This window comes from Hyperoodon ampullatus, assembly GCF_949752795.1.
Source record: "Hyperoodon ampullatus genome assembly, chromosome: 3".
In the NCBI taxonomy this organism is placed as follows: Eukaryota; Metazoa; Chordata; class Mammalia; order Artiodactyla; family Ziphiidae; genus Hyperoodon; species Hyperoodon ampullatus.
Genome location: NC_136916.1, coordinates 136,336,632 through 136,356,210, shown reverse-complemented (window position 1 = coordinate 136,356,210; position 19,579 = coordinate 136,336,632). Strand labels below are relative to the sequence as shown.

Genomic DNA, 19,579 nt, shown 5'->3' with positions numbered 1-19,579 from the left:
TGCTCTGAAATCATACTTGAGTAAAATCAAAGGGTAACGAAATTGGATACATTAGTCTTTAAAATGTTCTTTCAAACTAGATCAGACTAAAAACATTGAACAAGAGCATTTTGTAATTAAATCAATGATTTTCACTCATAGGTTATATGCATACACTTTAAAAATAAAAGACTGTGGTTTAATTTATGTTACTATTGTATAAATCCCATTTAAACATGAGACAATTACAGTAATAATGATCCATATGTTACTGGAGCAGGAGCTTTAGAATTCCAGATGTAATAGTCAGAAGAAATTAGTTTCCGGTCTAAAAAAAAAAAATGGTAAGATTATATTATCTTAAAAATTCAATGAGAAAGAAAAGTCATGATATTTAAAATTGTGGAACACAATTATTTCAAGAAAGGCAATACTTTGAGATATCCATTTCAATTCAATTTTTATCAAGGCATTATTATAACTTTCACCACTTTAAAAATATGGCTTCATTAAATACATGAATAATCCATCTTTTAGCTTATATATGCCAAAATCTCTCATGCCAAATCTGCTAATTTTTTTCTCACATCTTCCCTAAATTTTCTTACAGACCATTACTTCAGCTACAAAAACATTAAAAATAGTTTTATTGTTTCCCTTCTGTAACCTCTTCACCACAGTTCTGATTCTGATCTTGCTATTCTTTATGCATTCAAAATTTCAGAGATGGAAATACACACCCAACTTTCTAGTAACGTTTTAAAAAGGTTGCTTCAGTGGTTTCTTATAGTTCTGATCAAATTTAAGGTTTCCGTTTTAAGAGCTTTGGACAAATGAAAACCTCTTCAAAGTTTTCTGATATGTAAAACTGAGACGATAATGCTCATTTGGAGCTACACATGTGTAAGTTCTTATTCCATACATCTCTATGTATCCAATTCTGCCTTTTCTACCTTCTTCATAATGAAAAGGATAGAGGTAGGATGTATTACCTCATTGCCTTTTTTTGGTTGTTTGTTCAGTTTGAGAACCTAGTAACACTGAGAGGCAACATAGCATATTGGTTAAGTGGTCAGGGTCTAGAGACAGACTGCTTGGATTTGAGTCCAGTTCTGCCATTTACTAGCTATGTGACCCTATTCTCTCTGTTCCGTCAGCATCCTCATCTGTAAAATGGAGATAACAACACTTACGTAGGGTGCTGTAAGGATTAATGAGTTAGCACACATTACATACTCAGAACTGTGCCTGGCACATAGTAAGCAATAAACATCAGCTATTATTATTTAAATTAACATTATTAGCATTATTAAACTATTTTCAGAACTAAGTTGTATATTATGAATATAGATTTTATTGTCAAGATGATGGCAAAATAAAGGTTTTTACATAGTTGCACAAAGTGATAGTTATGCTCTGAAACTAACAGAAGAAGGAAATAAAAGATTGGTCATAATTATGCATTTAAAGTGACCTCTTTCATTCATATATTAAGAAGCAGGTGAATTACTGAAACATCCCATTCTGTATTATAATCTCTGAATATTACTAAAACATGTTTAGTTAATATTAATAAGATACAATATTTTAAACATTATCTAAAGAGACAACATATTTCCCATAGACAACCTAAAATACTGCTCTGTGTGCATTTAGACAAAACTGCTGGTTTGTCCAAACTAACAACTGTATTGTACCTTCATTAAAAAAAAAAAAAAAAAAGCATTATGAAGACTCTTCCATATACATGAATTTCTCTAAAAAGCAAGCAAAAAATGATGTAGGAGAAAGCACAGGGATGTATGGAGGTAAAGAATATGGCTTATTCTGGTTACATTACATAGAATTTATTATTGCCATTCACAGGTAATTGCTTAGAATTCAGTAGTTCTGAGTTCTGTAATTCTTTAGAAACTTTCAAGTACAAAGTCTTGTCTTATCCTTCCTAGGGACCCTAACCCTTAGTTTAAGAAATACTTACCTAAATAGCTTTATTCCCCTTAATATATGAGGCAAAAATGTTGCTGCTTATGTTTAGCTAACTCTACCTCATTCTAGCTACTTTTTTGTTCTATGCCACGTATCTATATTTGATTTGAATTAAATAATTTTGAATTCATCTACAAATTGCTCTGTTTCCCCTCCCTATATTTCCATTTGTACTATGTGCGTGTGTGTGTGTGTATACACACACACACACACACACACATTTCTCTTGCCCTCCTTTTGGTAAAACAGGGTACTAAATAATGCTCATTGACTACAACATTTGCTAAACATATTTAAAATTTTAAGTAATAATCCATTTATTGAATCCATCCCACATGCTAAGCATTATGCTAAGTGCGTGGTTGATATGATTTTATTTAAACCTCCTAACCACCCTGAGGTAAATAATACTACTAATTCTGTTTTATATATGAGGAAACTAAATAAGAAGTTCACTAACTTGCCCAAGAGTAAAAGAGTAAATTATAAGCAGAGCAAAGCAAATCCAACTTTAGACTAGAGCCCACCTCTGTGTCAATCCTTGCTCATCCAGACCACTTTACAAATAGGAGAAGGCAGAGGGCAATGTACATAAACTGTTACACAGGATGGATTAGGCCAGAATTTTTTTTTTTTTTTTTGCGTTACGTGGGCCTCTCACTGTTGTGGCCTCTCCCGTTGCGCAGCACAGGCTCCGGACGCGTAGGCTCAGCGGCCATGGCTCACGGGCCCAGCCGCTCCGCGGCATGTGGGATCTTCCCGGACCGGGACACGAACCTGTGTCCCCTGCATCGGCAGGTGGACTCTCAACCACTGCGCCACCAGGGAAGCCCCAGAATTTTTATAAATCGGTATTATTCTCTGATCTTTTTCTGTCACATTTTAATTTTATCTTAGTTAATAATAACATAACACCACTTTAATTACCTTAAGTTAGTTTGAATCTGTACAACTTACATGTACTTATTTTTGGTTTTCCTGATGCAAAAACTTGAACTGAATGCTGATCCGCATAACACCCAGTGAGTGTGTAATCTAAGATCCTAAAATGAAGCTAGAACAAGAAGAGAAATGTACCAAATTAAGGTGATTATTTGGTAAAAATGATGGTCAAATTTTTTTCCCTTGACACAAGTTTAGGAATTTATTTCACAGAGTTCACAAAATACAAATCACAAATAATACTGTGTGTGTTTGTGTGCGAGTGCACACATTCACACATATACACTCACCTTTCCCTTTTGCATTAGGGTCGTTTCTTTGTAAGCCTGCCATTATGAAGTGCTTAACACATACCAGGCCCTTCACTAATATAAACTCTAATCTGCACTGCAAAGTATCCCTATTTTACAAATGAGGGAACTGAGGTTCAGAGATGGAAATACTTAGCATCCCAGTAGGTAAGTAGTAGAGCTGGCATTTGAACTCAGACTTGACTGACTACAAAAGCTGGTGCTCCTTCCCCTATGGTGTTTGGTGTTCTGTATTTTCTCTCCTATCTCTAAGGCTATGTGGCTGTGATAGATTTCAGATCATAATTCTTTTATACACCTTTTAGCAGAACACAATAAAGTAATTACTAAAACAGAAACACCAGTTTATCTGGTGTTTGGAGGGAATGGAATGCTCTACTTAATTTTTCAGAAAACTAAAATTTAACTTTTACATAACTAACCTTTCTAAAATGTAATGAATGAATGTAAGTTCCTAGATTTAATTGATAATATGGTGATATCAGTATAAATGCCAATTAATATATTGGGCTATAATAGAGAGGGCCATTAGTACCTTCTCTGAAGGCACAGTGCTGGGCTGTCTCTGAGCCACAATGATATTCACATGAACCATGAAAGGTCTATTCTTACAGAACTCCTGCCTCCTTTTGCTGTGATTCTCATCTTTGCTGCTAAAAGCTTTTGATTTGGCAATATCCTGATAGCTTTTCTATACTTTTTTTCTTCCTTCTCCCTTCCCTGCAAATTTCTCTCTTTTCCTATCTTTCTCCTTTTGAGTGCCAAACTAACTGATCATAGGCATAGATGTAATTTTCAGATCTTCTCAGCAATTTCTTCCCTATTGCAACTCAAATTGTCTAATAGTAAAGAGCTTTTGCTTGCTTGTTTGGTATAATTCTGGATGCGGGAAGTTATGACAAGGTTGATTCCCACACAACTAGATATTATAAAAATAAATCTATTCATTGAACACAAATACGTACTACATACTTTTGATGCGACTATAACTGGTTAGGTGATGAAAATAAATAGAAGAGTCATAATTCCTACCTTTGAAAAACATATAGTATAGTAACATCTCACATTTTTTTCTGAAAAACATCTGGAAGAGGGAATTTCTATAATAATTATTGAAACAAAGCTCATGGACATAGTTGAAGCCAATACAGAAGAAATGAATATCACTAGTGTACTTCTGACTTCATTACCATTTCCCCTAGTTGCTTTTACATATAGATTTCAATCTCTCTTTAATTTCTTTGATACTACTCTATTTAGGTTCTCCTGCTACCTTTCTGATCACATTTCACTTTCCCTCATTGATTCTTTTGAACCTTCCTCCTATTTTCTCTTATCTTTTTCTGACCTTATTCATTTCTACTGCCTCAACTATTTCTTCTCCATGGATAACTCCTAGATCCTAAAAACAGTTGAGCTTTCTCTTGAGAATCAAGCTTTAGGTTTTTAGCCACCTACTGGACACCTATACTGGGGTAAGTTGCTATTACCAGCAACATACGTGATATGAAGCCCACTCCCTCCCAACTTTCTCCACATTTCTTCTAAGATACAGAACTTTCTTCTAAGTATGTACATCCATTCATCAAATATTTATGTGCTAGGTACTGAACTAGATGTTGGGAATAAAACAATGAATGAATGAGATTCACATGGTCTTTGCCCTCCTGGAGCTTCAAGTCTGGTTTAAGTCACAATTTTTTAATGACATCATCTCTGACTTAAAACTATTTCTTATCTTTCTACTTAATTAGTGAGATTAAAGGCTATACCTTTATCACAGCTCTATTCCTTTTTCTCCCTTCCTTTCTCTTTCTGTGACACTACACTAGTTCAGCATTATTATTACCTTTCATCTGGAATACTAGTATAGCTAAAAAAGTTTCTTTGTCTCTAGTTTTTTTCTTCATTCACCTTCCTCACATCCATTTCAGATTGATCCTCATAAAGTATCGCTTTCTGAAGGACCACTCCCGTACTCAAAAAAAGTATAACATTTTCTAACAAAGCAATGAAAGCCAGATTCAAATCCTCTACAATCCAGACCTAAATCACTTATTCAGACTTCTGTGTGACTGTTTCTAGCACTGGTTCCTAAACATGCCTTGTTATCCTTCATTCCTGTGATTAAGTCATTTCTTCACCTATACAAACGAGAGTCAACATTCAAGGCTTCATATCGATGCTTACCTGAGCCTCAGAGTTTTGCCTAAACTCCATCTCTACTACAAAGCTTTCCTTGACCACTTTGGTTGGAAGTGCTCAGTCTTTTTTTTGAAAGACCAAAAGCAGTTAGTCCTGATCAGTTACTGACATGCATCATTGAAAAATCCCTAGAGGGCAAAGACTATATCTTACATTCTTTGTATACAAATATCAAATGTGATATCTAAGAGCTGTGTAGAACTAGGTTAAGTTGAGGTATTTAGGTTTTACATAATTCTTTCACCTTAAAAATTTTAAAGTATTAAGTGAAATAGAAAGTGATTACTAAACAAAAAGAATCTTACTAAAATCTAGCAGAGGACTTAGACAAAAAGAACAGAACTCCAAAAAAAAAAAAAAGTTAGGAAACATTAAAAATCAATTATATACAATTTGGAACAAAAGGAAAGGTTTCTAATGTAGTGAGCCATATAAATATATTTACCTTTAAATATGCTGTACCTCCAATGCAAATCTGGTCAAATGGCTGCTTTTCATGGCTCTTGGCTCCAAAAGTTACAGTTCCAGAAAGACTAATTTCCATTGATTTTGGGAACTTCTGTCCTAAAAACAGAAATACATCAATCAACTATTATAAATTAAATAGATTCTACAGCAAATGAATGAAAAAAAACAAAACAAAACCTGGTTTACCAATAATCCAGATCAATAAGCTTTTCTCTCGAAATACTTCAAGCTGGCCAAAACTAACTTTGTATTCCACATGTGTGACTGGACCTCTTTAAAAAAGAAATGGACAAAATGGAAAGAAAAAAATAATCATAGATATAACAGTTTTAAGAGATGTAAGTCAAATCTTGCTACTGTTACTTAATACAAGGACAACATAAAAGCAGATCTGTATTCAAGTTTGCAGAATAGAGTAGAATAAATAATGAATATTATATCTCAGAAAACACAGAAACACAATAAACATTTTTTTGGTGATGTTATACATTTCATTATTAATTCTAAAGATAACTACAAAGTCATGCAGAATGTATTAATACAGGCACCTAGATTGACGTAACATTAAAACTGTGATTTATATTTATGTATCCTTTGAAAAGAACTATTCTGTAGGACAAACTTAAAAGTAGAACTGATAAGGAAGTAATCTTATGATATTAATTCACCAGGTTTTTTAGTTGGGCTTGATCTGCATGTTGAGTACAGGGAAATTGTTAGAAATAAAGCCAGCAGTAAAAGAAGCTACACTGGCTGAAGTTTATAATTTACTAGCTGGTAGTTTAACCAGAAAAATGACGATATTTAAAAATAAAGAGATTATTTTTATGACAATGTTTTGGTTAAGAATCAGCATACATTTAAATAACATAAAATTTTTAGACCTTAAAAGGTAAAAACCAAGACAATTTATTATAGGGCAGTGGGAATGTACTAAAGAAGGCAGAGATCATGGCATTATGTTATTTTATTCCTACCTGTTGTAAAAAGGTATACGAGCTTCACAGAATTCAAAACTATTTTTCACACTTTCATGAAGTTTTAAATTAACTGTTATTTTTAGTTGTACTTCTTCCTCTTTTACTTGATAAAAACCCAAAATTGGTGGCACAGGGACCTTGAAACAAACATAAACACATTTTTATCTAACTCTCAGGTTAATGGGTCTAAAATATCAGTGGTGATGGAGAAAAGAGCCTTGCAGTAATATAGTCATTATATACAGATATGACTTTAATGACTAATGGGTTACTTCACGTTATTTTGATAATAGATGATGAAGCTACATTCCTTCTAAGGTCAGGGATTCTTGCATCTCTTTCTATTTCCAGAGGTGAGAAAGGTGCCTTACAGAGGTGTGTGATACATTCTTTTTCCTACTCCTGCTTGTTCAGGTTCTCTATGACCTGCAACACAGAACATGCACTAGACATACTGATCACTGACACCCGCCCACAGTTTCTGCTGCCCTGCTTGTATCTTGACTCCTCAACCCTCCCAGATCAGCAGTAGCTTAATGGGTCATCAATAACTGATTGAAGAGAAACAATCTGAATCTTCTGGTAAATAACTCATGAAAAGTTCTTGTTTGGACCAAAAGTATGGATGATTTGCTTACAACAGAATTCATAAATATGAAGATTAGCAAAGTCCCAACTTCTCCAAGGTTGTTTACCTGAGAAGTGTAGTAGCATAAGTTGAAAGACTCTAAAGGTGGAGTGAGTGGAAATTTGTAAGGCCCACTAAATGCAGAATCATCTGCTGCATCAATGCTACTAGAAGTCAGAATGGCAGAGTCGAGAGATGTCACACAAGGATGAACCAGAATATCCTGAAGTGGAGATCCATTGGTGGGGAGACTCAAGCTGATGGTAACATTTGGCATACTTCCTTCTAAATCACACTGCAACACAAACAAACAGATATTACCAAGATCTTTGAAGCATACATCTTCTGAATGAGGCCTTTCTTAATTTATCTGAGTCACTTTCCACAACTTAATTCACTTTTCTCTCAAGGTATTATTCTCATTGCTTTCTGTGTTCTGGTTAATGATTCTATCATGCTCTCAGACAACCAAGCCAGAGACCAGGAGAGCCTTCCTAGAGCCGTCTGCTTACATTTAAAACCCTTAAGAAGCAACTTTTCTTCATTCCTGTTACACTGGTACAGGCCCTTACAATTTCTGTCATAGCCCTCTAAGTGTACCTAGACTCGCTTTCCTCTAATCAATCCATCCTTCATCAATGCTAGAGCTATCTTAATAAAACATAAATCTAATTATATTGTATCCATATCAAAACCTCTCAATAGTTCCCCCTCAGTTTTGTATTACTTTTAAAGCCTTTTGCTGTTTGTTTCCCATCTACCTCTTTAATCATTTTCTACCCTGCAAGTAATGCTGGAGACACATTGGGGACTGTCAGAGGATCAGAGACTTATTCTCCCAGCTCCTCTTATCCGTGAGTAAGCCCTCATTCCTATACTAAACACCTTTACTCCCATAAATCTGTAGTGGCTCTTTTTCTGACCCAGCCAGACTGATACACCTCCCTTGTGTGTGTGCTGGGGGGGGGGGGGGGGCGGTGGGCGGTCAGGCTCTTCCTTTATAACTCAACCTTGACATTTACCTCTATTAAAGCACCCAGTTACAACTGTCCAATTGAGGCATATAAGGCTTACTGATAAGTTTTGCTTGGCTAGACTTGTACAATATTTTAAGAGTTGGTGGAACTCAGTAGGTATAATGCTTAGCTCCAAATGCAAGCAGCTAGTTCCACTATCATATACAGTCTGCATTATGCATTAACTGCCCACTCTCTAGAGGTGAGAGCAAATGTCTGTGCTCCTGTTTGTTTCCTTCTTTAAGCTTTAAGTTCTTGAAAGCAAGAATTATTATATTTTTCTTTGTATCTCGAGTGCCCAGTACATTGCTAATTATAAGAGATACTCCAGGGACTTCCCTGGTGGCGGAGGGGTTAAGAATCCACCTGCCAATGCAGGGGACATGGGTTTGAGCCCTGGTCTGAGAAGGTCCCACATGCCGCAGAGCAACTAAGCCCATGTGGCACAACTACTGAGCCTGCACCCTAGAGCTCGTGAGACGCAACTACTGAAGCCCACAAGCCATGACTACTGAAGCCCACATGCCACAACTATTGAAGCCTGCACGCCTAGAGCCCGTGCTCCACAACAAGAGAAGCCACCGTGACGAGAAGCCCACGCACCGCAACGAAGAGTAGGCCCCGCCCTCTGCAACAAGAGAAAGCCCATGTGCAGCAACAAAGACCCAACGCAGCCAGAGATGCTCCAATAATGTTTGCTGAATGGATATCTTTTTATAATTATGAACCGTACCTTTGGTTCGCAATTTTAATAGGAAATGTTTTATTTTTTTATCTACCACTTGACATATGTGTGAATTCATGAATATATCTGCTGTATAATGCAAGCATTTAGAGAGCAGGCAAGCATTATGAACAGTACCATGTATAGTGACTTATAAAGGTCTTTCAGTGATAGTTAGAATAACGTCAATCCCACTTGATAATAAAAATGCCAAATAACTACTACGAAACTTAAGAACATTTTAGTATTTTCAACTTTAAATCATCTGCTACTTCACTCTCTATATGTGGATAGCAAGAATTAAAGAAAAAAGTTTTATTTTTTGGCAGATATTTATGGAGATAATATATGAACAAATATTAGTAGCAAATAGTATCAAAATTTTTAAATATTCTGTTTATACTTATTATCCACTAACACTCTAACATAATTAAAGGAATCAGAGAAACAGCAACCGTTATGGAAATAACCAACAAATTATCTGCTATCTAGGCATCTGAAATACCAGAGCACTAGCCCTTCACTACGGGATGAGGACATCCATTCTAGAAGAAATCTGTATACTACCCTTTAAACCAATCTGGCATATGTAGATCTGGACTTTTAATTAGGAATTATAAAATTCCTAATTATAAAATTTAATTTAAAATTTAAAATTTAATGTAAAATTATAAAATTTATAATTATAAAATTATTTAATTTTAAAAATGAGAAAAGATTGAAAAAATTGTGTAACTCTTCCAAAGAGACAGAGAAATTAGTGGTGGAATGAGGACTAGAACTTCAGTCCACTGGCTTTTGGTTCACCAGGTTTCCTACTAGGATTGAGATAAAATGAAGATAATTATTTCCATTTACAATAGGCTTCATAACAAAACTCCTTTAAATACTTAAAAAATGGTTTGGCTAACAGTTATACTATTTATATACAACCCTAAAGAAACATTTAGTTCATGAGTTTCAGTACACCCTCACTATTTTTATTTTTAGAAAAAAGTTTTTTAAAGATGAAAGTTTCCCATAATGATCATTTGTATTAGACCAAGAATAGGAGCCAATCTAAAATTCCCAGAAGCAATAAACTAGGGTCAGCCTATCAATGAGCTGAGATATTTAAATAGCATAATATTAATTAGTATTAAATTATATATAACATATTCCCTGTTCATTACTACCGAATGAAAAACAGAGATGGTGAATTTTCCTACTTATATTTTACAGAACTTACAAGAAACGTAGATTCAACAGCTTTAAGAGGTATGAATGACATAATCCGTGAACACCTTAATTTTGGAGACATTTATGATAATTATTTCTATTAATAACTGGAATGTATTTTTGATCATAATAGAAGTGAGTTTAAAACAGGCACATAAATTTTTAGGTCACTTTAAGGTTAAAAAGGAAAAAAAAAAGACCCAATTTGTCTGCCAGGACTCTTCTAATTCTCTGTTCTTGAAATCTACTTTTATCTATTGGATTTGCACTTAACTACTCAACATTAATATGATGTATTAAAAGTTTATATTAATAAGTGCAGAGAATAAAGGAAGATAACAGAAAAACAGACACCTGAGAATATGTACTTGTAGACATTCTCTTGGAGGGGCTCTGTTTTTGATCATTATTGAATGTGGCACTGATCACTGTTAACTGTATTGTTATTTTCATTGCCTTTTCCTATTACCTAACCTTAAACCACAGACCCCTATATTAACCTAGTGACTTGTTTAAATAAAACGTGAGCCCTTGAAAATGGCTTCAGATATTAAGTCAGAGATTTGTCAATTTCACCCCCTCCAGGAAAAATGGAAAATAGGTATGGTGACTTTAAAATATTTTCACAAATTCTTTTAACACTACTCTTTTCAAAAGAGGCTAATACCACTCCCCTTGAACGTGGACCAGACAAAGTGACCTGCTTCTGATGAACAGAAAGTGGTAGAAGTGATACTATGTGACCTTTCAGCCTAGGTAATAAAAAGAATAGCTTTCACTTGTGCCTCATGTGGCTGTCTGTCTGTATGATCATTTGATCAAAGGGAAGGCAGTCACCAAGTTGTGAGAACATTCTTAAGCAGCCTGTTCAGAAGTCCACATGGAAAGGAACTGAGGTCTCCTACCAATAATCAGCACCAACTTGCCAGCCATGTGACTGAGTCACCTTGCAAGTAGAACTTCCAGCTCCAGTCATAACTTCAGGTGACTATAGCCCCAGCTGAACTCTTGAGTGTGACAGACTTCCACACTAGAAGTTCCCAGCTAAGTTGCTCTTGAAGTCCTGACCTACAGAAACTACGAGTATAATAAATGTTTATTGGTTGTGGTAACAGGTCAATTCATTACACAGCAATGCAGTTGACCATTGAACAATGCGAGGGTTAGGGGCACTGACCCTCTGTTCAGTCAAAATCTATGTATAACTTTAGAGTCAGCACTCCGTGTCCAAGGTTCTGCATCTGTGGATTTAACCAACTGTAGATTCATCCAACTGCAGATACTATAGTACTGAATGCAGTATGTATTTAGTGAAAAAAAGCCATGTATAAGTAGACCCATGCAGTTCAAATCCGTATTGTTCAAGGGTCAAATGCATATAGCCAGTATAATTAGTAAGAAATGCAAAAAGATAACATTATAAAATTTCATGTGAACATAACATTTAATGACTGCTGTTTATAAGAATCAAGAATGTCACATTATGATGTAAAATAAAGTCGGCAAATTTTACTTTTCTCCATAAATGTTAAGTGCTATGATAAAACAAGTACCAGAGAAAATCTCACCTTGCAAGTGACAACTCCAATGACTTGCCATGTATCTGCTATATCCTGTTTATCATATTGCATGGATTTTACCTTTTCAGTGATAGAAATAGAAACCTGTGGTTTTCCTTTGTATGTTCCAGCTTTCCAGGTCGGCTGTTTTTGTGGATGAGTGACAGAAGCAAAATTAATACTATCCAATGAATTCTGTAAGTTGGCATCTAACAAAGTGCCAAAGGGACAAGCCTGTAGAAGCAAGCCGGGCAACTGGCTCAATTTTGTATTTAGCTCACTGTCATTTTTTTGACCTGAATAAAGAAAACCCTGTACCCCAAAAAGAAGTTCAAAGCCTTGTGAAATTCCACTAATGCTAATTAATGGTGGACGAGGGGATAAAGTTTGTTCAACCAGTGGAACACAAGCGTATATCATGCCATTCTTCATGAAAGCAACAACTGGCCAGAGTTCTTCACCTCCTATCGGGAGTGCATAAATGGATGTTTTATTGATGTGTGAACAGCTATCACGACTCTCCGAAAAGTCCTTATCATCATCCAATAATCTCAGTTCGAAAAGCAGTGATTTAAGGAAGGGACCATCTTCAGGAACAGGCACATAACTTGCTCCATTGAAGACTCTGGCTCTTTTTTCAACAGTTGGATACCGTCTGTATTAATGGAAACAAAAACAAAATTAATTCCTGCAAGTAAAATAAAACTGGAAGTTCAAAACCTAAAAACAAACACAAAACATAAGGCAAACACTAATAACAACAAAACACACAATAACAAACAAATACACACACCAACAAACAAAAATCACAACCAAAAAAATATATTACATGTTAAATTCTTACTAAAACAACTACCTGTTGTGTACTTGATATATCTCAAATGATAAAGTATCATTATCTATTATTTTAAAAAATTCAATTTAGTTGATTTTTTAAATGGGTAGTGTACCTGGTTCTAATTCAAAATCCTAGTCTTTGGCTGCTCAGATTCGCACTTAAGCAAGGCGTGTATACCTGTATACATTTTAGGCATCTATAAGGACTTTTCTTTATTTTTTAAAAAAAATTTTACTTTTTATTTCCTCCTTTCCTTTGTTTTTTAATCACAGGGAACATCTTTCTCCCCACTCAATCCTACCTCCAGGAGTAACCACTGCCAAGGGTTTACTGTTTCATCCTTCTAGAGGGTTTTCAATGCTTTTAAAGCATAAACATAAACACACTGTCATTTTTAAAAAACAGAATGATACATTTTGCAGTGAAACTTACTTTTTTCACTTTCCAAGTTAGGTCACATAAAGTTACAGCTGCATGGTATTGCATTGGGTTAAGGACCTGCAATCTACCTGGACCCCCATTGGTAGAAACATCACTTCTTTTATTGTTACAGATAAGGCTGCAAAGAAGATTTTCTTGTCTTGTCTTTCCTTTCCCCTTCCTCCGCCCCCCCCCCCAACTTTCTAACTGAGGTATAATTTAGATGTAACATTATATCATTAGGTTGGTCAAAAAGTTCATTCGTTTTTTTCCATAAGGTGGCTCTAGTAGTGCTTAGTTGTCTTTAACTTCATTCGAAACAATTTTGTTAGACTGTATTGTGACAGCTGTCATATCAGTGTTCATTTAAAAAAAAAAATCAAAATTGGTGAATTTCTGTGTGGCCATTTTAATACTGAAAAAGCAACATTTTCAGCATATTATGCTTTATTATTTCACGAAAGGTAAAAACACAATTAAAACACAAAAAAACAAGATTTGTGCAGTGTATGGAGAAGGTGCTGTGACTGACAGAACGTGTCAAAAGTGGTTTGCAAAGTTTCATGCTAGAGATTTCCTGCTTGACGATGCTCCACCATTGGGTAGACCAGTTGAAGTGGATAGCAATCAAATTGAGACATTAACTGAGAACAGTCAACGTTATAGCACACTGGAGACAGCCGACATACTCAAAATATCCAAATCAAGTGTTGAAAATCATTTGTACCAGCTTGGTAATGTTAATCGCTTTGGTGTTTGGGTTCCACGTAAGTTAAGCGAAAAAAACCTTCTTGACCGTATTTCCGCATGCGATTCTCTACTGAAACATATTGAAAACGTTCTGTACTTGAAACAAATTGTGATGGGTGATGAAAAGTGGATACTGTACAATAATGTGGAACGGAAGAGATCATGGGGCAACTGAAATGAACCACCACCAACCACACCAAAGGCCGGTCTTCGTGCAAAGAAGGTGATGGTGTATATAGTGGGATTGGAAGGGAGTCCTCTATTATGAGCTCCTTCCGGAAAACCAAACAATTAATTCCAACAAGTACTGCTCCCAATTAGACCAACTGAAAGCAGCACTCGACAAAAAGCGTCCAGAATTAGTCAACAGAAAACGCATCATCTTCCATCAGGATAACACAAGACCGCGTGTTTCTTTGATGACTAAGGCAAAAACTGATACAGCTTGGCTGGGATGTTCTGATTCATCCGCCGTATTCACCAGACATTTCCAGGATTTCCATTTATTTCCGTCTTTACAAAATTCTCTTAATGGAAAAAATTTAAATTCCCTGGAAGACTGTAAAAGGCACCTGGAACAGTTCTTTGCTCAAAAAGATAAAAGGTTTTGGGAAGATGGAATTATGAAGCTGCTTGAAAAATGGCAGAAGGTAGTGGAACAAAACAGTGAATACCTTGTTCAATAAAGTTCTTGGTGAAAATGAAAAATGTGTCTTTTATTTTTACTTAAAAACCTAAGGAACTTTTTGGCCAACCAATAGTTTCAGGTATGTAACATAATGATTTGATATTTGTATACATTGCAAAATGATCACCACAGTAAGTCTAGTTAACATCTATCACCTTACATAGTTACGAAATTTTTTTGTGTGTGTGATGAAAACTTTTAAGACTTCCTGTCGGGGCTTCCTTGGTGGCGCAGTGGTTAAGAACCTGCCTGCCAATACAGGGGACACAGATTTGAGCCCTGGTCTGGGAAGAGCCCACATGCCGCGGAGCAACTAAGCCCATGTGCCACAATTACTGAGCCTGCGCTCTAGAGCCCGCAAGCCAAAACTACTGAGCCTACGTGCCACAATACTGACGCCCGCGTGCCTAGAGCCCGTGCTCCACAACAACAGAAGCCACCACAACGAGAAGTCCGCGCACCGCAATGAAGAGTAGCCGCAATGAAGTGCGCACAGCAACGAAGACCCAACACAGCCAAAAATAAGTAAATTAAATTAATTTAAAAAAAGACTTCTTGTCTTAGCAACTTCCAAATATGCAATACAGTATAATTCAACTATAGTCACCATGCTGTACATTACATCCCTATGACTTATTTATTTTATAACTGAAAGAGTATACCTTTTGACCCTCTTCATAAATTTCTCCCACCCCACCACAGGACTTTTTTTCTGATTCCATCTTAGTAGAGTAGGATGGAAAAAAGTGGTTCAATTTAATCCTCCACATTGTGGATTCACTAGTATCCTGAGTACACTTGGTGCCCTGAGTTTTCTTGCTAACCCCTACAAAAACATGTAAGAGCATTTTAGTAATAGTGGTTTATCTCTATGGCCCTGGAAGATACTATGAGGTAACAAAAAGAATAAAATGAATAATCTTTTATGGTTTGAATGCTCTATCCTGAACAGTAAGTTACTAATTCATCCTTTTTTGGGGGGAAACAAATTTACAAAAATGTTAGATCACACCTTCTTAATTAAAAAAAAAAAGTACTTACCCGATTCCTTATCTCTCCACTCCAAAGTCCACAACAAAGTCATTTATTTGCTATTAACTTCTGTGTAAATTGCCTAACTTCCCTAAGTCTGTCTTCTTATTTGCAAAATAAGGGAGTGGCTAAAGAACATATAAGCAATTCTCATCAAGAATCAAGAACAGACCTAGCCAAATAATGTTTTTCTACTAATTCACTAATACTACTAATAAAATATTGGGGTTTACTAATAATTGTAAAAAAGAAAAATAAGAATGTATTCAAAGTTATCCATGTATTAGTGAACCTCACTCATTTACATTCTGATGCATTTTCTTGATTGAGGAAAGGGAAGAATTAGCTAGCCCTCCAGTAATGGCCTAGCAGGTGAATGCCACTTCTTTCTCTTAGTCTTTGGATAAGGATAGTTAAAAACTCTGGACTGAACTCTAGTCCAGACTATTATCCTCTAGAGGATAATTAAAGTTCTCTTAAGTGTAAGAATTTCATGATTGAAATTGTAAAAATAAGTTTATCTGGGACCTTATAGAATGTCTCAATATATGTTCAATAAATACTTTGCCAGATGACTCAACCTGTCATTTCAGAGTTATTCTAGGCCTTTTCTAAAACAGGACTTGAACTTTAAATGGCCCTGCAACTATAGGGAACAATACCAACCTAAACTAGACTTAAGCTGGTACTGTTACTATCTATCCAGACAGCAAATCTCTAAACCAGAATCTAAATCAAGTTCTGTTGTGGGGAAAAAGTAGCTAGATAGAGGAAAGATCATTTGCATTCTTAAATCTTAAGTGATGGCCATTATCCTTTGGCAAATATGTGGATAACAGGCCAGTGCATTCTGTTTAGCTCTAACTCTGGCCCCAGGAGGTCAGAAAACAGAAAAAAAAAACCCCAAAACCTAACTAATCCATTCAATGATACAGGATAAATAAGTGGCAGATTAATTATCTGAACCCAACTTGCTGCCTTCATAGAGATGTTGAAAAGTCCATCCAAACAAAAAAGAATTTTTCTTTTGAAATATTCTGAGCACAGTGGGAAAGAACTCTGAAAACAAGCACAACTTCTTCAAGAAACTTATTATTGTACACAGTACAAAAATCTTACCTCTACGAGATATTAAAATAAGCTACAAAGCCACATATATAAATACACTATGGTACTGGCAAAGAACAAAGTAATAGAACTAAGACAGACTAATGTTTATATGGGAGACATAATAAACTACTATCAACAGCCCCAGAATTCAATGAAGAAAATACATACTGTTTGGAAGATGATGTTAGGAAAACTGGCCCACAGCACAGAGAAAAACAAAATGAGAATACTACTTAACACCACATCCAAAGATGGACTACAGACGGATTAAAGGCCTAAATATAATAGAGAAAATGATAAAGTCAAGAGGAAATAATGTAGTAAGATATCTTTGGGAAATAAAGGTAGGAAAAGACTTCAACAAATTCCCCCAAAGGGCTAACTACTTTGACTGCAACAAAACTAGGGATTTCTGTTTAACCAAGGGTAATGAAAAGTTAATTGACAATGACAATAAGATAAAATATCTATAATAGCTAAAAATGACATAGGACTAATATCAAGATTACACAATGAACTCCCGCAAGTTAACAGGAAAAAACCAGCAACTCTTGAAGAAAAAAACAGACAAAGGATATATACAGGCAATTCACAGAAGAGGAAACCCAAAGGCCGTTGCTACACAGAGAAATGCAAATGAAAGTAAGATATTCTTTACACCAGTACTGGCAAAAAGTGGAGTAAGTGTTAGGAAAGAATAGAGATACTGCTGATGAGAGTGTAGACTGGTCAAAGTATTCTGAGGACCTAATTACTTGGTAATATTTAGTCAAAATCAGTATAGATATGCCCCCATGTAACTGTCTGAGGTTATCTACTGCAGCACCGTTTTGATAGCTGAGTTGGGGGCAATCTGGGAGATCACCACCAGGGGAAGGGGAGATGTAAAATGTGGCACATGTAAACCATGGAGTACTACAGAGCAAGGAGATGCAATGGCCTTGATCTGCACTATCCAGTATAGTAGGTGCTAGCCATACATGGCTATTTAAACTTAAAATGAAACAAAATTAAAAACTGAGTTCCTCAGTTACAATAACCACGTTTCAAAAACTCAACAACTAAATGTGGCCAGTAGCTGCAATATTAGACAGTATAGATTTAGAACATCTCCCATTTCCATCATTGAAGAAAATTCTACTGGACAGTGATGCCCTAGATGAACACAAAGTAACCTGGATGTTTCCTAAAAATAGTGCTGAGAAATCTGACAAACGTAAGAAAAGGGAATGACATCTATAGCACACTTAACTGTATAATTTGAAAAATACAAACACACAAACAAAAGGATAAAGATACCAAAGGGAATATATAAGTAAAGCAAGAGTACCTAGGATGGATGGACCAATAAGGCTGATGAACCATATTGAAGATTATTATTAACCTCCTGAGGTACAACAAAAAGAACAAATGTAAGCCAGGTATCCCAGAGAAAATGGTAAACTCCAAGGCTCGATGCCTTCAGTAACAAAAATTGTTAAGGTAGGAAAGAGGGAATTTTTCATATCCACGTTGCCTACCACTTTTCACTTAAAATTACACTCATCTTTGTCAGCCTCAATCTGGATTCGGAACTAGCTACTTCACTATAGAGCTTTTCTCAGGGAAGAATGAATGTTTGCAAGAAAGAACTGTCCACCACTGAGAACAAAAGGAGAAACAGATCACTCAATTGCCACCCATATTTTACAGTGAGTTACTGTATATTCTCTTCACAGAGCTAGTTTGATAAAACGTGGCAAATTCTAAAAGTGGAACCAGATCAGCTCACACCATTTTTAAAAAGTGAATTCAATTTAATTTTTTGTAGTTTTTCAATTTTCTTCAACAATTAGGAACTTTAAAGTAAACTATCTGAGAATTTCTGGGAATGAAAAATAATTATAAGATGAGAGTAACAGCCGGATACTGCTCAGCAAGGACTTTCCATAAAAATAAGTTAAAATGTCCTTGAATGATTTTTATTGAAGTAGAAAAATGTGAAACATGTTTATTGCTCAGGAAGTTTCCTTTCCTTTCGTCATCTCCACATCAATCTTACGTAGGTGGAGTTACGATATAGTAACATTAATATAAGAAAATACATAATACTTAAAATGTGCCAGGCATCAACTCATTTAATTCTCACAATACTATGAGGTAGTATTATTACAATCTCCACTTAACGGATGAAACAAATGTTAAGTAACTTGCCCAGGTGTCGGACCAGGGATACACAGCATCACAAAACTACGCTACACCATCCATCTGTCCGATCCATCACGCCTGAGGATTTAGATTTGCGTTTACCTGGAGAATCTGACGGTGCCACAAAGCGGAGTTCCCGGTTCGTGGCTTATGAGCCACACTGCCCGCTGGGCCATGATAAGCCACTAAGGCATCAGCTCTTCTCTAAGGTGGCCACCGAAGAGCGCAGACCGGCTTTCTCAGGCGTTTTCTTTTACCAGAAGCCCCGAGGCTCACGCATCTAGAGCCAACTTCTGCCCCACCACAGACAGGTCGGGCTCAGCAGAGAAACTAACTCCTTCAGGTGAAGTCACTAAAACCTCTGAGCCCGCGCTGGACAACACACGCCACAAAAAGTTCTGTGAATCCGCCCTTAAAACCTCCGGAAATCTATTTATCCCCACCAACCCTTCTACTTTCTTCCTCTCGAGCCCACTTCCGGGACGGTAGCCCGCAAGGATCATGATTCCTCACTCGCCCGCGCGGGGAGCCTCTT

At 36.0% G+C, this 19,579-nt stretch overlaps 1 protein-coding gene across 1 annotated transcript; it reads right to left on the bottom strand.

Annotated features, from left to right (window-relative positions):
- Positions 1–224: 224 nt before the first annotated feature.
- Positions 225–19,220, bottom strand: AP5M1 (adaptor related protein complex 5 subunit mu 1; the record flags this gene model as incomplete). The annotated part of the gene is made up of 8 exons (XM_079699454.1): positions 225–307; positions 2,926–3,022; positions 5,872–5,990; positions 6,081–6,166; positions 6,872–7,011; positions 7,570–7,797; positions 12,029–12,674; positions 19,147–19,220. 8 exons carry the CDS (start codon positions 19,218–19,220, stop codon positions 225–227), a joined length of 1,473 nt encoding a protein of 490 aa, XP_079555580.1.
- Positions 19,221–19,579: the final 359 nt, after the last annotated feature.